The sequence below is a fragment of the Takifugu rubripes genome, chromosome 1, assembly GCF_901000725.2.
Source record: "Takifugu rubripes chromosome 1, fTakRub1.2, whole genome shotgun sequence".
NCBI lineage: Eukaryota > Metazoa > Chordata > Actinopteri > Tetraodontiformes > Tetraodontidae > Takifugu > Takifugu rubripes.
This window is the reverse complement of record NC_042285.1, coordinates 27,236,082-27,257,856: the sequence shown is the minus strand read 5'-3', so window position 1 is coordinate 27,257,856 and position 21,775 is coordinate 27,236,082. Positions and strand designations below refer to the sequence as shown.

The 21,775-nt window shown below is 41.7% G+C and overlaps 3 protein-coding genes across 3 annotated transcripts; all 3 read right to left on the bottom strand.

Moving 5' to 3' along the window:
• Positions 1 to 1,961: 1,961 nt before the first annotated feature.
• On the bottom strand, positions 1,962 to 3,179 carry LOC105417719 (glycine-rich cell wall structural protein-like). The gene is made up of 3 exons (XM_011613082.2): positions 3,036 to 3,179; positions 2,753 to 2,961; positions 1,962 to 2,175 (listed from the first exon to the last, which is right to left on the bottom strand). The coding sequence occupies exons 1-3, from the start codon at positions 3,046 to 3,048 to the stop codon at positions 2,134 to 2,136; spliced, it is 264 nt and encodes an 87-aa protein (XP_011611384.2). The 5' UTR covers positions 3,049 to 3,179; the 3' UTR covers positions 1,962 to 2,133.
• Positions 3,180 to 4,798: 1,619 nt separating this feature from the next.
• lss (lanosterol synthase (2,3-oxidosqualene-lanosterol cyclase)) lies at positions 4,799 to 11,354 on the bottom strand. The gene is made up of 22 exons (XM_003962203.3): positions 11,233 to 11,354; positions 10,461 to 10,629; positions 10,246 to 10,384; positions 10,020 to 10,128; positions 9,611 to 9,732; positions 9,302 to 9,398; positions 8,918 to 9,053; positions 8,589 to 8,697; positions 8,304 to 8,422; positions 8,078 to 8,175; positions 7,924 to 7,951; positions 7,751 to 7,807; positions 7,402 to 7,473; positions 7,085 to 7,135; positions 6,859 to 7,008; positions 6,404 to 6,500; positions 5,980 to 6,085; positions 5,808 to 5,873; positions 5,647 to 5,727; positions 5,346 to 5,516; positions 5,148 to 5,226; positions 4,799 to 5,028 (listed from the first exon to the last, which is right to left on the bottom strand). Exons 1-22 carry the CDS (start codon positions 11,253 to 11,255, stop codon positions 4,858 to 4,860), a joined length of 2,250 nt encoding a protein of 749 aa, XP_003962252.3. The 5' UTR covers positions 11,256 to 11,354; the 3' UTR covers positions 4,799 to 4,857.
• A 261-nt stretch (positions 11,355 to 11,615) lies between these two features.
• wdfy2 (WD repeat and FYVE domain containing 2) lies at positions 11,616 to 20,423 on the bottom strand. Its single transcript, XM_003962149.3, has 12 exons — positions 19,944 to 20,423; positions 19,146 to 19,213; positions 18,274 to 18,347; positions 17,865 to 17,919; positions 17,189 to 17,339; positions 16,237 to 16,349; positions 15,645 to 15,771; positions 15,297 to 15,402; positions 14,951 to 15,052; positions 14,690 to 14,820; positions 14,474 to 14,582; positions 11,616 to 14,238 (listed from the first exon to the last, which is right to left on the bottom strand). The coding sequence occupies exons 1-12, from the start codon at positions 20,078 to 20,080 to the stop codon at positions 14,209 to 14,211; spliced, it is 1,203 nt and encodes a 400-aa protein (XP_003962198.1). The 5' UTR covers positions 20,081 to 20,423; the 3' UTR covers positions 11,616 to 14,208.
• Between the last annotated feature and the right edge of the window lie 1,352 nt (positions 20,424 to 21,775).

Sequence of the window (21,775 nt, the reverse complement as noted above, 5' to 3'; positions counted from 1 at the left end):
CTTTGTTGGGCAGTTCTACTGAAAATTTAACACAAAAACATGAAAGCAAGCACGTTCAGATAGGAAGCATAGGAAGCAAAGAAAGATAGGAAGATAGGAAGCAAATGAAAACATATTGGTAATTTGTCCGAGTGCTTTTATTTATTTAAATTCTGATTCTGGTAAGAAAACCATAACATTTAAAATTGCATTTAAAGCCAGGGATTTCATGTGAAGAAGATGTTACAAGTCTTCTACATCTAATCAGAGTCGCTGCTGCAGGAGCTGCTGGAGGACTAAAGCGAGAGAGAAAAAAGACACAACACAACAAATTACAAACCAGGCTTTTGTTAGAGACATAGTCAAATATAAAACACACAAACCAAAAAATTGAAAGAAACTGGATTCTGAGCAGGCAGCCCATCTTATCTGAGGAACCTTTTCTTACCTCGTGACTATTTTTCCCTTTCTTGTGACAATGGGCATGTTTGTGACCAAGCTTATGCTTGTGCTTCTTGTGTCCATGCCCGTGTCCATGGCCCTGGCCACAGCAAGGACCCTGCTAATGCCCATGTCCATGCCTGTGTCCATGCCCATGTCCATATCCATGCCTGTGTCCATGCCCATGTCCATATCCATGCCCGTGTCCATGCCCATGTCCATGTCCGTGGTCATGACCATGCCCGTGTCCATGTCCGTGCTCGTGACCATGCCCGTGCCCATGGCCCTGGCCACAGCCAGGACCCTGTGGGCACCCATGCATTGGAGGGGGGCAGGTTGCTGGAGGAGCAGCTCCTGGAGGATACGCAGGGTATCCTGGAGCTGGCGGCTGGTTTGGATAACCTGGATATTGGTTTCCTGAACAGAGAGAGGAAAGAGAGATCAAGGCGTCCATAATTTGACACATGCACTCATTTTTCTTGTTGACAAAAGTGTTTCCTTTGTACCTTGGTTGTGGCCGTACATTCTGACAGAGTCTGGAAATGTGAAGAACATTTGATTAGATGATATGAACAAAAAGGACATCAGCTGAGGGGAGACAGACGTGAACTCACCGTGTGTCCGAGGTCAGATCCGCAGAATGCAGATCTTCACTTGCTGATGCTTTATAAGCACCAGATCACTTCCTGATCCATCCCATCGTGTGTGTGTGTGTGTGTGTGTGTGTGTATGTATGTGTGTGTGTGTGTGTGTGTGTGTGTACGCGTGTGCGTGATCTTTAGCATGCCGTTAAAGTGGGCAGAGTTTATGATATGGACACACACCCTTATGAACTAGTAAAGCTGCACTGGAAAAAATGCGTCATAAAAGTAAGTCTCTCTCTCTCCCTCTCTCCCTCTCTGCCTCTCTCCCTCTCTCCCTCTCTCTCTCTCTCTCTCTCTCTCTCTCTTTCAAACCAAAGAAACTTTGATTTATTGCTACATTTTTACTGTTGTGGTTTGGTGTTAGCTGAACATATGCCCAACATGTAACATTATATTTACAAAAGAAAGAATTTATTCAGGAGTGGTGTGGGGACAGAGTGCTGAGCAAAGGTCCTAAATTAATGTTCTCTGATTAAATAAAGATAAAATGAACAGGTGTTGATACTGGATATCATGCAGGTAACTGTAGAGTTCCAGGAGTGAGGGAGGGCACAGGTGTGGCCTCTGAGCTTAGAGTTAATAACTGTAACTGCTGTATGTTTCTGTAAAGAAAGTGTTTTGTTTTTGTCTATTGAGACCTTTTAAAGACACGACAAACCTGTCAGCCAACATTTCATCCAGGCAGAATCACATAATCTGATCAGATTTATTCCGATTTATGTCTGATCGCTGATGGATTCTGGTCAACACTCTTTAAAACACGCGCCTCTTTATGTCCATCTAGTGGTCGAAGTAAGAACCACACCCACAACTTATCACGTCAATTCACCCAATAAAATTTTAAAAAAAATTAACTTCTTTTGCTAGGATATTTAGGGAGTCAAAGAAGAAACACAATTTTGAATCTCTCGTTTAATCCAAGGTCATACACAATCAGATAAAATGAATGTTTTACAGATTTTGGACCAAGAACATGTTATGGGCTTTTAGGACAAAATGAAGAAAAAGGTCGGCAGATGAAGGAAGGCGTCCAGGTGTTCTGGTTCTGCTCCCTTCAACCGGGCTTCATCTAGTCTGAGTCGCTGCTGCTGCTGCAGGAGCTGCTGGATGACTGGCAGCACAATTGGAAAAAGAACAATCACGTCAGTCAGAGATGACAGCTCGTCATTTCCTGACGGGAGAATTTGACTGTCGATGATGCGTTTAAGGCAGCAAAGTTCCGCTGTTTTAAAAGCACATTTTTTTAAATCCCCCTTGATCCTCAGTGGCACAAAAGGAGACTTAAATACGACTAGTTTTCTTTGTTAATGTTACTTTCACTCACTGCTGCGGTATGAAAACTGAATTGAAACTCACTTCCACCACGACAGATATTAAATTATTGTAATTTCTCACCTCGCTGTCAAATCTGCAACAGGAAAAATTATTTTCTTTAGTGATTCAATGTAAATATAGATCAAATCTTTTCTTATATTTATATTTTTTTCTGTTAATCTGACTCCTTAACAAAGTATTTGATTAACTGTCATTATGCGCATTTTAAAGGTAAAACTAGCAGCACGTAGTGCACTAACAGTGCACGTTCCTAATCTGCCTTTCTCCCTTTCGACGGGTTCATCTGGAAAACAGTCATGATGATTTAGAGTGGAGGGGTCAGGTTAAAGCGAAGCCTCAGGTCGCCCACTCACCCCATGACAGTCCTTCCCCTTCTTGTGACACTTCCTGTGCTTGTGGCCTCTCTTGTTCCTTCTCCTGCGTTTGGGTCCCCCATGGCAGTGTCCAGGTCCAGGTCCAGACCCGCACCCGTGGCCCCCGTGGCCCCCATGGCCGTGGCCCCCATGGCCGTGGCCCCCGTGGCACCCGTGGCCCCCGTGGCCCCCTTGGCCACAGCCCCCACCTGAATTAAGTCCAAATTTAATGTCAAATACTGGATTTACATTTCAGGAAAAAGGGTTTAACTGACTCATTTACCGTGACGAAACATCTCAGAACTTCAGCTCCTGAAGCTGGAGACAAAGTTGAGATGTTCTGATTTCAAATGGGTCCAAACCTTTGAGAGTGAGAGCGATGAACTCTCAGCGAACTGGGCAGCAACTCCGCATCGGCAGCTCTCACCTGCTGCTCCTTTTATAGAAGGTGGCACCTGAACCAGCGCCGGCCCTCAGCGAGCTGCGCCGGAACAAAGACTCGGGAATGCGGAAACATGAGCAACAATCACTCCTCCCAACATCTCATTTGATATCAAGCCCGACTGGAGCCTTTGTTGGTGTTAATGTTGCTTTTGTCTAATGCAAAAGTTACATTTTAATTTATCAAATGATCTTATATTAAATGTATCAATTTATTACAAGTGAATAGAAGGTTAATTTGCTGCAGCAACATTCACAGTGGACACTTGTCAATATTCTTCTCAGTGTTAACGAAGACGCCGCCGTTAGCATGTTGAGGTAATTATAAACTATAAAGTGTTTCCTAACTTTACTTCAGTGAAAGTCCCTGTCAATCAGGACTGGAGCCTCAGGCCAAGCGTCACGTTACTTGTTGATTTTGAGACTTTTCAGGGTTTGAGAACTTGTCAAAACTTTGGCACTTTTTGTTTTTGTTGGACGAATCAATTTCAAAATCTAAAATCTTAAACTCTCCAGACGTATTGAAGGTATTGGCCTTTAGAGGTTTTAGGTCACCTAGTCAACTCATAAAGGTTTATTTCAAATGTTCCATCAGTCGTCTGGGATTAATGTCGCCCTCAGCACTTTCATCTGGCTACAAATTAGTATCTAATTTAATAAGTTTCCCATTTTGGCCAGTTATTTATGTATTAATGTGTTTTCACCTGTTTTCCTGCATGAGGAGGCTCATAAATGCCTCCTTTCTTATCAGCCTCTGTCACGCTCATATCACATTAAACCACAGAAATGACCAGATTAACCAGTCCCACAGTTTTCCTTTGTAACATGCTTCACCTCAAGGACAAACACACTTTTATCTGTGGAAACACTCCTTCAATTCCTCATGACTGAAAATGGTGGCACTCCTTCACATACCCTAAAATCAAGCCGGGACTTTAAAATCATTCTTCACATTCAAACCTTTCACTCAAAAATTCAGGTGTGTTGGATAGAACATCTACCCACGAACTAAAGCAGCAAAAACCAAACCTTTGTTGACCTCCCGGATCATAAAAGCATCTTTAAATAGTCTTGGAATATGGACCTATGGCCCGGTAAAACGGGACTGTTGAATGGAATGACTAACCTTTAAATCCACCTCACAAACTGACAGAACTGATTGTGATCGTGATTGTTCTTCACAGCTGATTTTATCAGCGTTTGCTGTAAAAACTGACGTCTATGAGGAGTTTTGGACGCTTTATGCTCAGACAGAAATTTAATGTATGAAATCAAAGCGGATTCTCTGCTTCTTTGGGAAAATGTGCACGTTTTTTTTTTAATCTGTTTAAAAGTCCAGCAGTTGTTCTAATGAAACGGATCAGAACCGCCATCGTGCAAAACCAGTCGAGGAAGTTTTCCATCGACGGTAAACAGACGCGCGGCTCGTGCACTCGTCTTCACAGGTCACGTCCTCTCAATGCTGCTGAGGCATTTGCAGGGCGTCGCTAGAAAAACATCCTCCTGGCAACTTTTACTCTGACAAAGGTGAAGGAACATCTCCCCCTGCGCACCCCAGTCCTTCATGACTCACCTTCAATAAGGACACATCAGGTAAGTTACATATTTATTATTTATTCCAAATGGTTCACAGTTAAGAAAGAAAACAGCAGCCGGTTTAACGTTTAGGTCGAGCATGACACAAACGTTGAGGCCTTTACAGCACTGAGCTTCCCAGAAACAGGACTGTGGGGGTAAAGATGAGAGAAGCGGCCCAGGGTCCAGATAGGGAAGACATTCCTATAGGACGTGTAGCTTATAGCACAGCTTTTGTTGAATACACCTGCAATGTTCTCCTAAAGAGGGAGGAAAAATCCACATATAAGTCCGACACATATTAAATGACCCGCCTCCACAAATAGCCGCTATAACATGAGTGGTAAATAATATGCAGACAGTAAACATGCAGAATCACCTGTGGCCAGTCTCCGTTAGGTTGCTGCTTGCTAATCAGCAGCTGGACTCCCCTCTCGATGGCCCGGGTGTCAGGATGCCTGGACGAGAACTTTGATCACTTTTGAATGCTTCATAATTGGCTGATTTGGGCCGACACGTTTGATGGGGTATTTAGACGTGCAGGGTTAGAGCAGGCGGGTAGGGTGTGGTCGCGTACCTGGCGGCCATGAGGCCCAACAGCGCCCAGCAGGTGTTGTGAATCTGCGGCGTGCTGCTCTGGACGTAACGGCGCTGCTCACACGACTCAAAGTTCTCCCCCCAGCCTCCGTCGGGCATCTGGTGGTCCAGCAGGAACTGACAGGCTTTCTGAACCTCCACACACACGTCACTGGCAACACACAGGCATGAAGGCAGCGAGGTCAGGTCAGGAGTTTTACAGGATGCACTACTTTTTGTCTTCATATCGTTAAATAACAAGCACAAACGATGAAGGTTGGGGTGATCCTGGGAAGTCTTACCCATCCTTGTAGACGTGACCCATACATGCAAAGGCTTCAAGGCCAAACCAGGCGCCATACGTGAAACACACCCCCCAGGACCTGAACGTGAACAAATGCTTTATTTTACATTTATGGGCAGCAGGTGGGTCGCGGGCATTCCCAAGGAAACATTGTCGCACCCTTCCCAGGATCCATCAGGCCTCTGTAACCTTCGACAGTAGTCCAGGCCTTCTTTTAAAGTGGAGCTGACAGAGAAAGGAATAACCAGAAACACGTTAGCTAAGTCCTCAGCCCCCCCCCCCTTCATAATAATGTAGGTTTTATGTGGTTATATCCAGCTTTGTATCCCACCTTATCTCTGCAGGACGATGTTGAGGATAGGCCTTCTGGAAATGTCTCAAAGCCTGCATCACTGCCGAGGTGCACTCCACATAGGTGTAATCTATCATGATGTCACCTGTTTGTGTAGAAGAGGGAAAGTCCAATGTTATCTAATATACACTCCACACGTGCCACATCCTCTTTTCAAACATGTTTGACCTTAGAAATTAAAAATACCAGAGCGTTGCGTAATTTTCAGGGAAAGAGTCTTTCTTTCCATTTTTGATGCAACCTGACTATCAGAATAGAAACAATTACGCCAAGCACCGACTTACAAGAGGCTGCCATCATGAATTTCTGCAATATAAAGATGTATTTTAAGTAAATTAATTCAACAATAAAACAGAGTTATATTATTATAACTGTAATAACTATAACTTATATTATTGCCTACCAAACACTTCAGAGGGGTTGAGCAGTTCCAGGAGCTTTCCTCCTCTCTTGGTTTCATATGTAGCAAACCCACCGTCAGGGTTTCTCATGTTCAGAAGCTTCAAAGAAGACAGAAAACATCAAATAAACTCGGTGGTAGTAGATATTCTTTAGGGTTGTCTTTAAATATTGTTCGAGCAGTATTACGTGCTAGACATGAACGGTTGGGGCCCTTGCTTCGACTCTCTGCACTACGATGAGCTAAATGTGCTTTCAGTTAGCATGCTAAGCTAATCTCATTACAAAAACCCCCCCACGATAAATCCAGGTGTGAAGGAAGATAAAAGGACAAAAGATAAGATAGCAAAATAAAGAATGAACAGTTAAAAACCCTTAAATATTCTCTGACCCTTTGAAAACGTGTAAACTTGGATTTTGTGTTGAAGATGAAACACTCCAGCAGCCCTGCAGACTCACCACACTGACGGCATCATACAGTCGCTCTGATGCCACCGGCTGGCTGATGGAAGGGCAGAGCTCCTGTAGCAGCATCACCGACTTCAAACCCTCGGCGGTGCAGTCAGCCACGATCCAGCCGCAGTCCCGTGTGCTAAAGGGAAAACCACCCTGCTCAAACAGAAGAAAGGGGTTGAAATAAGCCTTTTTACAGAAGCCTTGAGTTTCAAAGGCATTTTTGTTTCACCTTGTTCATCTGCCTGTAGTACTTCTGATACTCAGGAGGATTCTCAGGTATCTTTGAAGAAATAAAGTTGTCATGTATCAGTTTAGAGGTACCCAAAACATTTAACTGGGACTTCTTTATTCCACTGGGTAATGCTGCATGTCAGACATTATTCTGCCTCAGCTTCAGCTCCACTGAGTCATGTTCCACTCAGTTCTTTTGACTGTGTGTTTCGTTTGATCATGGGCTCTGTGATAAATGATGCATCTGATCCTTTCTAAGCACAGAGAATGGCGGTGAGCAGCTCACAGGGCGGCTTGGTGTTTGGAGAGTGCTACCTGTGTGATGGTGAGGAACTTATGGGCATCTAGGAGGCATTCAGCGAGTCGGGGAACATTCTGGGCTCCAGCCTTAAAAAAAACATTTGTTCACATTATTGAAAGAACACGGTGTAAAAACATTCATATAGTTTTAACCTTAAAATCCAGTTTCTCTAAAAATGATAAATGTAAGATTTATAATTTCCGAATTCCGATTCAGTTCATAGCAAAATAAAGCCAAAACTGATCTGCTTTAACTGTCTGAGGTTTTTATACAGGTTTAAAAAAGGCTGTGGGATCTAACAAAAGAACATACAGATTAAACTCTTTGTAATATAAACATGCTCATATAGTTGCTCGTCTTCACCTCCAGGAAAGCCTGGACAGCAAAACAAGTGTCCCACAGCTGGGATCCATTCGTACCCTGCACACAGAACGGCAGCGTATTGACATTCTTAATTACACTGTTGGTGTTTTTTAAAGCTTCAAATCATGTGCTGCAAGAATGATAAAACTCCCAAGATAAGCAACAAAGCATACCTGCATTTTCATGCCATCCAACCCCAACCTGTGAAAAAGAACAACTGAATCAGTGAAAACTCTGCATACATCAGCATTTCAGCTCTTCCTTTCCCCATCAGATCTGTAACTGTCCCATGAGGTTCAGGTTTAATGCTCAGATGAGCAGACTGACCACAGGTAGTCAGGGATCCTGGCCACGTGCTCCTGAAAGGCCGGAGAGGACGGACCCTCCACATACCAGCGGACCAGCATGTTAATAGTCTTGGAAATCTGAAGAAAATGGCAAATATTTCAAAGCAAATCCAGCTTTCCATTTGACAGTTTAAGCATTTAATTATGGGGCATCTAATCACCATCCCCTAATAAGTGAACTTTCTTTGTGTGAGCGTTTTTATTACCGGTCCAATGCTGATACATTTAGTGAATCTGTCATCAGCCTGGATGTGTTCATAGAGTTCTTCCACAGCCTTTCCTCTCAGGGTGGTGCTGTGGTGGGCTTCATACACATTCAACAACACTGCAAGGGAGGGTAGGTCAGTCAGCATGGGACTGACTCACACAGGAAGGGAATTCCTAATAAAAAAACAACTTTTGCCGCTGTCAGCGATTCTGTAAGTGATCATAGCAAGCGATCACTCCGCAGAGGTGGGGGTGGGGGTGGCGGTGCAGCTGCGCTTACTTACTGTAGGCAACGGTGAGCAGCGTGCTGTGAGGTGTGTACATGTCGCATGCTGCTACATTGTTCCTCTGTGCAGGCCAGTCAATGGTGCCATAATCCTGAACATAAAGCTCCTGAATAATGAAAAAAACATTTATGTTTTGTATTATTTTGCTCGTTCCCAACTTAAGTGCAAGGCTAAATGAATAGTTAGTGAGTTGTTTAGACCAAAGTCTTTGGTCAGACACTTTTCCAACTGCCATCACACACGAATTTAACTTGACGCTTCACCCAAAACAACAATTAGCTGCAAAGACTTGAGTTTTCCGCCCCCTGGTGGGGATGGGCCGGTACCTCTCTGAGGCTCAGGACCAGAGGGTCCTCTTGCGCAACCAGTCTGACAGCGTAACAGTAGCTCATGGGGAGGTAGACCTGGCGACAGTGGCACCACAGCGTAGAGGGGTGGGCTGGCATCCATGAGGGAAATAGCCTAAAAAAGGACAAAAACATAACATTCAGGTTTCTACATTTGAAAGCAAAGAGACAGTGGGGGTGACCCCGATAAATGTGTTTTGTTTAAATAACAAGCTAGTTTGATGCAACCACAGGTATTATTAGTCACAATGGCAGAGCAAACAAGTAAAAACCAAGAGTACACCTCAGAGGAAATTCGATATATTACAGGTTAAGGACATAAAAGACACAATTCTCATGTTTTCCAATGAGGCATTGACTTACCACATCTCGGGAAGCAGCGTGTTCATTCCCTCCCAACTGTAGACGTTTAAAATAGCCAGCCAGAATTTACCCCATGAGGGGATCCCCGCAGCACCACCTACTTTCATGAAAACAATCACAGCTCAGGAGAAAGCATTAATTGTAAATAATTGTCTCTAAGAGCTGAATGCAGCTTAATTACAATTTTACAGGAGACAAATATTATATTAATGAAATATATGTGTTTTACAAAATGGTTAATCCTGATTATAAAGGTTAAAAGTGTTTGTGTTTAAACGCTAGGAGGGCTTCAGAAATACTGATTCCCACCTTTGCTGTGCAGGTTGTTCCTGGCTCGAACCACATCTGGATCATCAGGATCTACTCCCAGAATCCTTAAAGAGGTGTAACTCAACGCTGTTCCAAAGACAGTTGACTTGTCTTCAATGTGTCTGAGGGAAAAACGTATGAAATCATAATTATGCCCAATACAGTTTCATTCTCTTTGTTTTCAGATATTTATCCTGCAATCAGTCTATTATTGTGGACTAAAGTATAAAGCCCCGCCACTCAGTAACTGTGAGATGTAAATCAGTATGTTTATTTGCATATAACTTTATAAGTTACTGTTATTACCATTAGTGCAATTTTCTGTTGCACTTACAGTCCTACAATTTAAAAACCATAAAGTCGTCAGCTATCACATCAGAAAACACACAAAATGATGCTGTTAACTTACAGACCCCAGCCGCCATCAGGCAGCTGCACCGAGCGCAGGTACCTCACCATCTCTTTCTTCCAAGCCTCAGCCAGAGGGATCTTTGCTACATGGCATGTGATCAGAAGACCTGGCGCAGGCACAAAAGAGGAAGACCAATTTCCATTATATTGGTAAATGATGGCTGCAGAATAGCGGCTAGACACAAAACACAAAATCAACACAGAGGAGGAAGACTTGTCTCTACCTGGGAGCAGGAACAGAGGACCTCCATAGTCCCCGGCCCAGTGGCCATCCTCAGCCTGAAGGTGGCTGTAAAAGCTCATTCCTTTCAGAGCTGCTTCTACAGCTGTATGAGCAGCCGGAGAGTCAGACACAAATTTACTCTGTGGAGAAAGTAAATCAAGATTGTGGCGATTTCATTCCCCCATTATGAAAACTAAAACAAAAGTCAAACTTTACTGTATCCAAGCCAATGGAAAATGCTTCCAGCATGGTCTGAGGTCTCTCTGGGGTGTCCTGCTGGTCCACATATCGCCAGGTCTGCCTTCCTTCCACATTTGTCAGCCTCCACCTGCTCAGGTCTGTAGCTGGTTCAGACTTGTAAGGGCCCCCTCGCCTTCGCAGTTGCCTTGCAAACACAACAGATCTGATTACTATTGGAATGAAGAAGCTCCTTCATGGTATACGGGTAAAAAGTTGCAGCAATAAATAAAATATATTTAATCTACTAAATTGGTCAGCAATTCATATATCAGACACTTCGTGGATTTTGACATCCTTCTGCTCATCACAAGATCATTGTAATCAACCAGCATTTGGTTGATTTTTTTTTTTAAAAAGGGGGGCAATACTTTGTAGTTTATCAATAAATAGTCTACTTTTCTAAATGTAATTACGAAACAATGACAGAATGTACCACACTTAAATCTGTCCGGGTACTGCCCTGTCGCTTTTCGCTTGTGTTCCGACTTTTTGTTGTACTGTCAAAATGGTTAATAAGAATCCAATCACTGGTCATTTTGGCTAAATCCATATTAGTAATAAATTAAAATAAATTCTCCATTTCGCCACGTAATCTGTGACAACCGTCATTGCTGATACAGTTGTTGACTTAACTTTTCGGCTAAAATTAAAGTAGCTCACATCGCGTGAACGTAATGGATAGTTAATAAACAATTATTTAAAAATAATGATAGTATTAATAATTGACTAAATAAAACAAAATACTCACGTTCCTTCAGTCATTTCTAGCATTCACATGTAAAGAGTTCCATCCTCCGGTGATTCTTAGTAATATATTTCTTCCAAGCGTCTGTGAAAACCACGCCCCCTTCTCCCATTTTCATGGGACTTGTAGTTCTAAAGAAGAAGTACATGCAGCTACGAATACGACTTAAACTACATTTCCCAGCGGCTCTTTGCGGTGCCATCCGAGTCGCTGCCTCCGTGGAGAGACATGAGCAGAGACTTTGCTGTCCAATCACCAGCTGAATGGGCGGAGTAAGAGGCGGGTCTTTCATTGTGTCCACCAATCGGAGCAAGGCAAAAACAAACCACACGTGCTCACAAGATGACTGTTGAACCAAGTAAAAAAAAAAAAAAACTGGGGCAAAATTATTGTAGAAAACGTAAAATATTTATTTAGCTGTAAATAATAAGAGACAACTTTGCATTTAAGAATAACATTTATTGTACATATTGTAGTTCTGGCAAACAGATTTTTTTTTTAATGGATGAGAATAGATAAGAAATTGGATCATTTAACAAGAACTTTGACAAACAAGACTTTGGTCCTTTTTAGGCATTAGTACGGGGTCATATCTAGACTCGAGCAAACGTGCAACATAAAGGGTTGTTGTGAAGTTACTGAAAAAATAATAATCCAAAACAGTAATCTTGGGAAAATATTACAGCTCAACTTGTTTTCCATCAATCACTTTTAAGCAAAACATGGTTTAAGAAAAAAAATTGGAAGCAGCTTTTTGTGATATTTCATTTTTATCAGCATAAAAATGGCCACTGATCATATGCTCATATGCAATACGTATGCTAGCCATCATGTCAAGAATGATTAAATAATGCCATTCCAACAATTACAACACACTATTCAAACATACACATACAGAATAATATAATTTGGTTAATTACTAGCAATTTTTAAGACTTTCCTTAGTAATCTTATTTGAAATGTTTATAACACATAATACAATTTTTCCCTTTTTCTTAAAAAAAAAACAGACTGACTGAAAAGATATATTGGTTTATACCCAGCTTGTTATGAGGTATGCGTCTCTAATGCAGTTTGTTATAACATCGATGGATAAATAACCATAAGATGCCGATAATGTAGCCCTTCAGCAGATTCTTACATAACTGACTCCACTGTATTCATGTGGGGACGACCAACAAGAGACAAGCTTTTAACGGCTTTTGCAGCTGAGGCAATAAAATTCCTTATTGTTTGTTATTGAAGTGTCACTGGTGGAAAATGAGTTTAGATGGCTTTTATTTATTAATGCTTTTAGCTGGTACTTGAAAATTATGCTGAGATTTTACAGTATTCCATCTATGAGGATTTTAATACTGCTGATAAACCTGATCAGCTGTGACTTTTATTATTAGAAATCCTTCTGTATCATCTTTATATGTCATTAGAAACCTAATGAGTTGTTATGTTAATGTCACATAAAACATTAGAAAAGGCCATTATCGCTCTTAACTCATTATGAAGCACAGCAGGTGCATGATGATCTGTCATTTTTTGTTATGGATATTAGATTCATAAAAAAGTTGATGATATAATAAATAAAGCAGCCATTGGCGGAGAATAAAGAGGAAGCCACAAACAGACTCAACATATACTTAAATTCCATGTTTACATCCCTACAATACAGTATAATAATATCAATATTATATAACCTTTTCAAGAACATGTTTTGGGTTTTTTTTGTGTTTGTAGCTGCAGCTTTTCACCAATTGTGGTTCTTTCCTACACTTTCGTTCCACTTCCAGATTTGTTACTAGAAAATGAATGAAGTGCTGTTGGTGTTGAGCCTCCACCTGCAGTTAACAACTTTACATGTCTTTTTAATTCTGCAACACAAAAACGAATTAAAAATATCCAGAAACATCCAACATTACCTCTTTGGACATTTCACAGCAGGTCCAGACCACAAGATGGTCCCTAAACTAAACTGATTATTGATACATTGAGAAGGTTTAACCAAACAAAAGTGCACACACTAATGAGATGCTTGAATCTACCAAACGTGCAAACATTATTTCAGAACTGGATAAATGCCTGTAAGCACCATTTAGAAGCAAAACAAGAAAAGCAAATCTGGACTTCTGCCTTGAATAAATGTTTTTTTAACCTATAAAGGCTTCCAATGTTTTGTCATCTACCTCCTGACTTTGCAGTTGGAGACAATAAATAATATGAATGGTTGTCACACTGCATTGGTATATTTACTGTACAATTATTTGAAGATTTTACGTTATTACTTTAGTTTTTGGTGTGATTAAGCCACATCATTTCTGAATGTCTTCAGCTCAGCTCAGAACATACGTGATCAGGAACACGCCACACGCAGCTCAATCAAATAATCAAGACATAAAAATGTTGATCACCAATGTCAAAAAAGTCATTCCAACTGTGGCTTTAATGCCAAAAATCAACTGAAAATATTTTATGTATTCATCAGTACACTTTTAAAGAGCTTATCTACAGATATGAACTGCAGCATGCTCAGTCTTCCTGTAGGTGCTCGTATGCAGAAACCACCCGAAGCTCAGTAAGGCGAGCCCCAGTTCTACTACTTGCTTCACATTTTAGATCACATAGTTTAGGATTTCCAGTACCTGCTTGTATATTAAAATGCTTCACTTAGTGTTGTTTCAGTGTGTCACATGACTATCACGTGCCTTGGAGTTAAAAAGCCCGATTTACAGTACAGTAAGAACACACACTCACACAAACACAAGCACTCACATTCATCTGTAAACATCATCTCAACTGGGGCCCGTCAGTTCCAGACTCCTCCGGAGGGCAGCGTGCTCGCCCTGATCAGTCGCTGCTGCTTGTTGTTGAGTGAAATTTAATCCAGATGACATCAATTTTCTTGGATTTTCCTCTTTCCTTCCAGTGCAACTGTTGCCTCACACTCCTGGCCCTTTAGCTTCATGCAAACTGCTGCTGACCAAAACCTCAGGACACCACAGGGTTCATGTCCCATATCTGCAGACCAAACATGAGGCATTATCAACTCCATGTGATGCCCCCTTCTTGCAGTACGAGTACACATGAGGCTTCTTCATGTGGACCCAAACCTGAAGACCCATTATGGAGCGCATGCACGTGGTTTGTAGCAACACATTTAGGGTCGTAGCAACACTAAACAATGTGACCCCATATGATTTAGCTAAGTTGATGTCTTATCAGAGCATTCATTAGATGGCGTCTACGTTCAGACCTTGATAACCTTGTCGGTGCCAGAGCTGAGCAGATTTCCAGTAGTGGCCTCGTAGTGCATGTAAACAACGTTGTGCTTGCTGTCGTGGAAGGTCGCCGTGGGCGCTCGGCTGGAAAAGATCGACAAAAGGGAGCTCATTTTGTTATATGAGTGGAAGACAAAGCTGAGACAAAGATTCAGTGTAGAGCTGAAGCACAGAGGGTGACTGTTACTCACTCTTCGTCAGTGATGGACTCGTGGCAGCTGTCACACACGCGCACCTCGAATTCAAAGCCCATCAGGGGGATGGTGGAACGTTTGGATGAACATTTGCCGCACACCGCCTGCCCACACTTCCTACAGTGGTGCTGTGGGACAGTGCTGCATGTTCACTCACAGAAAGCTGATTATTACCCAGGAAAATATCTGTTCCTGACTCTACTGGGCCGAGCGGGGCTGTGCAGAAGATTTACGGGGCGACTGAGGCGTGGCAAGTACCTGTCTCAACCCGATCTTCTTGCTGTCCCACATCTGTTTGAAATTCCAGAAGAAGGGCTGCTCACACTTCTGGCAGGAGTCACTGTCCAGCCATTCTGGGGTCTGGAAAATTCATTTTTTAAAAGTTTGAGACAATTTACAAACTCAGGCCTGAATGAAATAAAATGTTTTAACACACAAAACTGTGCTCTTAAGAAGAATTGCAATATATATAAGCTTTTTTTTTATTTTGTCTTGATTTCATGGATGTCTACACTCTAAAAATATGAGGGACAAACAGCAGCATGTTATGTACACACACGCAGAGAGACGCACACAGGCAGACTCGCAGATGCTGCCGTCTCACCTCTTGTCGTGTAACGTCCATGTTCCATATGACGATGCCGCCGTCACAGCTGCAGGAGATGAGCTGACGGGTGTGTGAGGCGTAGCACAAACCCTGAACTTTATCACTGTATAGCAATCACACAGAAACCCGGACACATCCTGTCACGCGCTTCATGTTAAAGCTACTCATAAAATAAAACTCACAGCCTGTGTAAATGTGACATTAATGTACATTAAAACCCACTAACAGATCCATTCTTGTGTTGTGGTAACATATGACCACTTGTATTATGGAAGGGTGGAAACAAGCGTAAAGGTTTTCCAGGTGAATAAATCAAACATCCAACCAGGATTTCTTTTTGCTTACTTGTGTCCCTGCAGTTCGATGGCGGTTCCTTTGCGGCCCCCGATGTCCCACATGATGATGGAGTGGTCTGAGCTGCCGGAGAACAGAACCCTCTGAATTGGATCCCAGCAGAGCGCCGTCACGTTACCTGGAGCAGCAGAGACACGGAAAACACATCAGCACATGGGTGGATTCATAAACACAGAGGATGTCGCAATTATTAATAACCCAAAGAGAAAGGATTGAAATTAAGGTGGCGTTACAGTTGAATTTGAAGCCTATTTACGACACAAATGTCTCTTTTACTGCCCAAATACTCATCTACAGAGACTAATGAGTACAAACATCCAGCCAACAACAAAACCATACAGAATTATTTCTGTCCTTTTTAAGACGGAGGAAAGAAACAGGTCAATATTTTCATTTGCTTCAAATATTCGGTGCAGCGCAGGAAGGCAAGATCGATCCGGGCTTATAGGAGGAGCTGCATGTTGACATTTTAAACAACCATTGTGCAGAAATCAATAAGAGTGCTTTGTCAAGTGTTCTGTTGCTTCTGTACTGTAGAACTGAAACAGAGACTTTAAAATACTGATGAAGATGCGCTTCGTACCGGTGTGTCCCTTGAACGTGGTGACGAGGCTGCAGCTGTCCTGCTCCAGCTTCAGAATAGTCACCTGACCGGACTGGTCTCCTACAAAAGCATGTCTGGTCTCAACGTCAAATCTGGGAGGAAAATTAAGTCAAAGAAGACAAAATCCTGCATTTGGACCAACAAAAATGCCAAAAAAAGGGGGAAATAACCATGTTTTCCATGCAGAAACTCTGCAGCAGAATGTAATTTAGAGGAAAAGGTGTAAACATGTTTGTTACTGCTGACAGCCATGAAGACTCAGAGCGTCAATGTGTGACCTGGGACTGTTTAATGGTCACCGACTCTGCGTCACACCCTGACCTGCTTAAGTCATTTAAGAGCAAATCATTATCTGCAGTTTAGAAAACAATCTGACAAAAGAATTGCAGGTACAGAGAAATTAGACCTATTTTTACCGGCTACTAATGCTCTCTACAAGGCTGAAGATCTTTAACGGTGATCATTTTAGTTTAGTGGAAACATAATTCATAGCTGTAAGTTAACAGGTCCTGTGGTGGATAATTACAGTAGTAGGAGATACACGATAATCTTGTTCAGTGCAGAAATGGTCCTTTTATCACATTTAAGGTCACGGCTCACTGTCTCGCTGCAGGACACTGCTGGTTTAACACCCTGATGGCAGACTCATCTCTGGATCTGCGCTGGCTCTCCTGTCCATTACAGAAACATATTTAGACTGTTTCCTTGACAACAGCAGCGCTGAAGCCTATTGTTCATCCTCAGTAGAAACTAATCTCTATAACCTTGCTGTGGCCTCAAAATGGGCCGTGTTGTCATAATAAACATAAAACATGGTCCTACAGTCCAAAGATGGCTCGTCACTTCCTGCTTGGTTAAGTTTGCCTCCCTCCATTTAGCAGGAAGCACAAACAAACTGTCAGGCCTGTGATATGGAGACAGTGAAGGATACTGTAGCCCTGTGACCCAGGCAGCAGTGTGGTATGTCCCCAGCTGCTGGCCGCTCTCTGAGCAGTGCCAGGTGAAGTTTTTGTCCTGGCCAGTGCTCAGGAGCCACTCCATCTCTAACACAAACAGCACCACTGTCACTCTGCTCTGATGGGCTGCCGGGACACAAAAGCAAGAACTGGGATCAATTTCAGAATGCAGCGGGCGTCCTCGACATCCCGGTGTGGACGGATACGGTTTGAGAACGGTGCTCGATCAACATTTCCAGTGTGCTAAAATGACTTAGAAATGCAACGTTAACACTTCACAGGAGGAAGTTGTTGGTACAATGCAGAATTTATTAGAAGTGCATCCTGAAACTGCCACGTTAGCAATGCAGACGCTAACTAATGTGGTCATTAGAGTTGAGACAAATGCCAAATGTGATCTGGGTGACAACTTTTAAACATAAACTGTAAGCATGAGGCATAAGAACATACATCACACTCACCTACTCCAAATATGTTTTATTCTTTTAGTCACAAAATTAAGGTTTGTTTTGAGAATAACTCGGTCGGATACACCTCTCACAATAGTATTGCCGAAACATTCAAACGTTTTTGAGCAAAATCTGTGGGTTTTTTTGATCATGTGACAGTAACTGACTCCCACACACACAGTACACACACTTCCTGTCTCACCCTGGTAAGTGCGAGCTGGTGACATCTTGTTGTAGTCTTCTGACAGGATGAACTCCTGGAAGGCAAAGTAGAAGTTTCCACACATTTTCATGCTTTACAGTCCAACGTTGTGTTAATAGGGTTACTGTAGATAAGTTTATGACACTCACAAAAAACTGCTAGCTTTTTGTTCTTTTGCCATAAGGAATGACTGACATGTAAAATGCCAGAAATCATTAATAATTGTCAGCATTAATAATAATAAATCATTAATAATTGTCAGCAATGATAAAATACACAGTTCCTGTTATGACACATTAACAAACTTATTCTGCTAGTGAAGCAATAAGAAAAGCAAACATGACTTTGGTTTTCAGGGAAAAAGGAAGAAAGAGAGGGGCCATTGGGTTGGGTCTGGAGAGGGACTTACACAGATGCTTCCAGTATCCATCCCCAACGACAACCTCCTGGTCTCTGGGTTAAAGGACATACAGGAACACTGTGCTGAGGATGAGACACCACAACAACTGTCACCATTCTGTGGTTGTTTGTGTGAAAATAGCTAGAATGACCAGCTTCCACTCACGTCATGAATTAAACAAACTCCATTACTGATAAATAGGAAAAATGAGTTAAACACGTATGTTGATAGCAGGTATATACTGTTTTCTGTTGGATATGTTCTGATGTTTAGAAAAAAAAAACCATCCTTAAGAGAATGCTTTATTGTACATGTGTTAAATTCAGAATTTTACATTTTGTCACAGACTCTTTTTAATAAAATTAAATCAGTTTACTTGGGGAGGAATTCCCCCATTCTACTTCTTCAGTCAATGTGGAAACTGTGATGCAGGTTTAAGAGAAGTTATTTGCATGTATTGCACTATTTACATTTAAATGAATGCTGCCACATTTATGAGTGTTTGCATAGTTTATATTGAGGTGTAGTTTCTGTCTCACTCACACTCCAATGTTGCAATTTCCTCAATGTTTTAGCAGAGGCAAAAAAAGACTAAATGTGAAACAACATTAAAGCTTTGATCCAAGTGTTAGAACACATCCACGATAACCTGCAAAGCTGCATCTGATTACTGCAACAATGCCTCATGTGGAAAACGTGCAATATCATTTTTTTAACCTCTTTAAGCTTTTATTGGTATGCTCACAATCACATGATTTGCCATCAGCTTTTATAACAAACCTCCTTAAAATAACACGTCATTTTCTTGTGTCACAGACATGCAGCCCTGCCTTTAAAAGAGACACGAAGTTAGAAACAAAAAGAGAAAAAGGAAGACTTACATGGCAGCACCTGATAGACGCTGGGCCAGTACTGACCGCTGTCCCGCTTCAGCCATACCCGAACAGTCCTGTGGGGTGAAACTATTGCGTTCATTTCTCATATTACGGATTTGAAGCTCAACTCTTGACTCGTGGAAATGAACACATTTTTTTTAGTGTTGTTGTCTCATTAGCAACAAGTCAAGACTAGTAAAACACACCCAACATCACTTTCGCTTGGTTTACATCACACCCTGTTTTCCACCTACTATTCTATGGCTTCTGTCAAAAATACTTGAAAAGCACGTAGATAATATGAAAAAAACGGTCATGAAATTCAAATAGGTACCAGTTTAAAGGAAAATTAAAAAGGGGCTCAGAATGGATTCCAGTGTTAGAAAAAGCCAACCTTTGAACGTGCATAAGCGCGCAGACACACACACACACACACACACACACACACACACACACACACACACACACACACACTTTCTGGATACATTTATTCAAGCTACCCGAAGAGACCTTATGTTCAACACTGTGGCGTCATCGCAGATCAAAACACTTTGTCTCCTGTTACATTCTACACATATGATCATCTTTATTATGATTACGGTCAGAACGTTGAAAACGCTCAAATGACTGTCAGCTGACATGTGTAATGCTATTTAGGCTTCGAACCATAAAGCGCCAACCTCTAACAGAAGGTTAGTATGAAATAACTCAGCATTGGTGAATATAAGAGTAGATGTGAGTGGGGTATATGGTGCAAACAAAGAAGACTACTATAAATTGATTTAGGGAGGAATTGCGGCTCACCTGTCCTCAGACACGCTGATAACACCGTCTTCCTTCGGGATGATGACCGCCGAGCTAACAACCTCTTGGAATGCATCGATTTTATTAAGCAGACATGGCTTCCGTGCCTGCGGATGCGGCTGGATTTCCGAGGCCATGAACAACAACAACAACAACAAGAACCCCCCGCGCCAGAGGTTCTGTCTGCAGGAGTCCCGCTGTAGCAGCTAATGCTAGCTGGCTGTCAGCAGGTCGGGACACGGTGTTGTGACGGGAGCTGCAGAGGCAGCCAGTCAGCTGACGCAAACGCACGCGCGCCGAGACACCACTTCCGCTGAACAAAATAGAACTTCCGCTTTCGCTGTCGTACCTTTCAAAATTAAAACCATTGAAAACCATATTTGTGTAAACAATGTTGAGAGAATAGATTTATGGTCCTCTGAAAATATAATCACCATACTTTGGGAAAGAATTGATAATTTGTTTATTTCAAAATTATTTATTGGTTTATTGCTATTGTATACAGTATGACATTGGGTCGGATATAATGTGTACTTATTGTTCATTGAAACAAAAACATAGACTATAATGTAAAAGTATAATCAAGATTCCTTTCTGATACCTATCTATCTATCCATCTATTTAAAAGCATAAAAATCTACAAGTAAATAATATAGATATTAGTAAATATAGGTCAATAGGGCCAATCATCTGTAAAACGAATACCTATGATTGCATTTTTTCATGATACTAGCAAGAATTTAAATATATCGCGTATTGATTATGATAGAATGGGATATTGTTCAAATATACTAAATTTGGGAGATTTAAAATGGGGCTGGATGATGGATAGGGATGTATGAGCAGCTCTGCAAACCAATCAAAATGTGAGTAACTACTTATTATATTAACACGCCACGCATACGCCGATTAATATAAATAGATTAAAATAGTTACAGCTGGATTAAAAAATTGAGCGCATATAATCGCAGAGGCCGCTCAAATATTTTATTGTGAAAGATCTGTCGGTAGACACCGGGAAAATCGCCAACTACGTTACCGTAGATAACTCTATCAAACAAGAGGAAATGGACCTTCATCCGCTTTACTATCGCCTGCCACCGGATGGTTTCTTCTTATTTTTGCGGAAGTGATGATTTTTTCCAGGGCGCTACATTATATAAATCGAATTGCACAATCGCACATTCTGGCCGAGGGTTGTGGGGTATTGAGTTGATCTTCGACTTAGTCAGCATGATGACGCGTAGCCCTTGAAACAATCACTTTAGAATGATTTTAAGGGTGTTGTTAACAAGGCGATTCGTCTCCTAAAACAATGAGTGTGTAATGAAAAACCAAACGAGCCATAACAAAGAAAGTTCGTCTGCTATCAAGCTACAATTAATCAGTCTAACTTATTCAATATTTAAAAAATAGTTTGAATTCAATGGGTGGCTTACTGCACAAAAAGAAAAATGCAAAGTATTGACATAGACGTGAGTGGTAGGCGTGCGTGTGTGCACGTAAATGTAAATTGTAGCTAACCTGTCTTGAGACAAAAAAAAACACGGTCTTTATCTGGCCATTACATAGAAGCCAAAGGCTCTGCTGTGAGCTTGAAGTTAATGTGTGCCATAGGCGTATTTTTTTGTTCATATACCACCGTTCTTTGTTTGATGTTGTCCATCGTTGCCTTTAGTTTTGCCTCTATAGTCTTCAGGACACAGTAGCCCACGCCCGTGCATAGGATGAAGTAAATGTTGATTATGTAACCGCTTCTCGAAGGACAGATTGCAATCAAATTTTAGAGATCCTATGTGCTACAAGCAGCGTGTAAGGCTCATTAAATCATG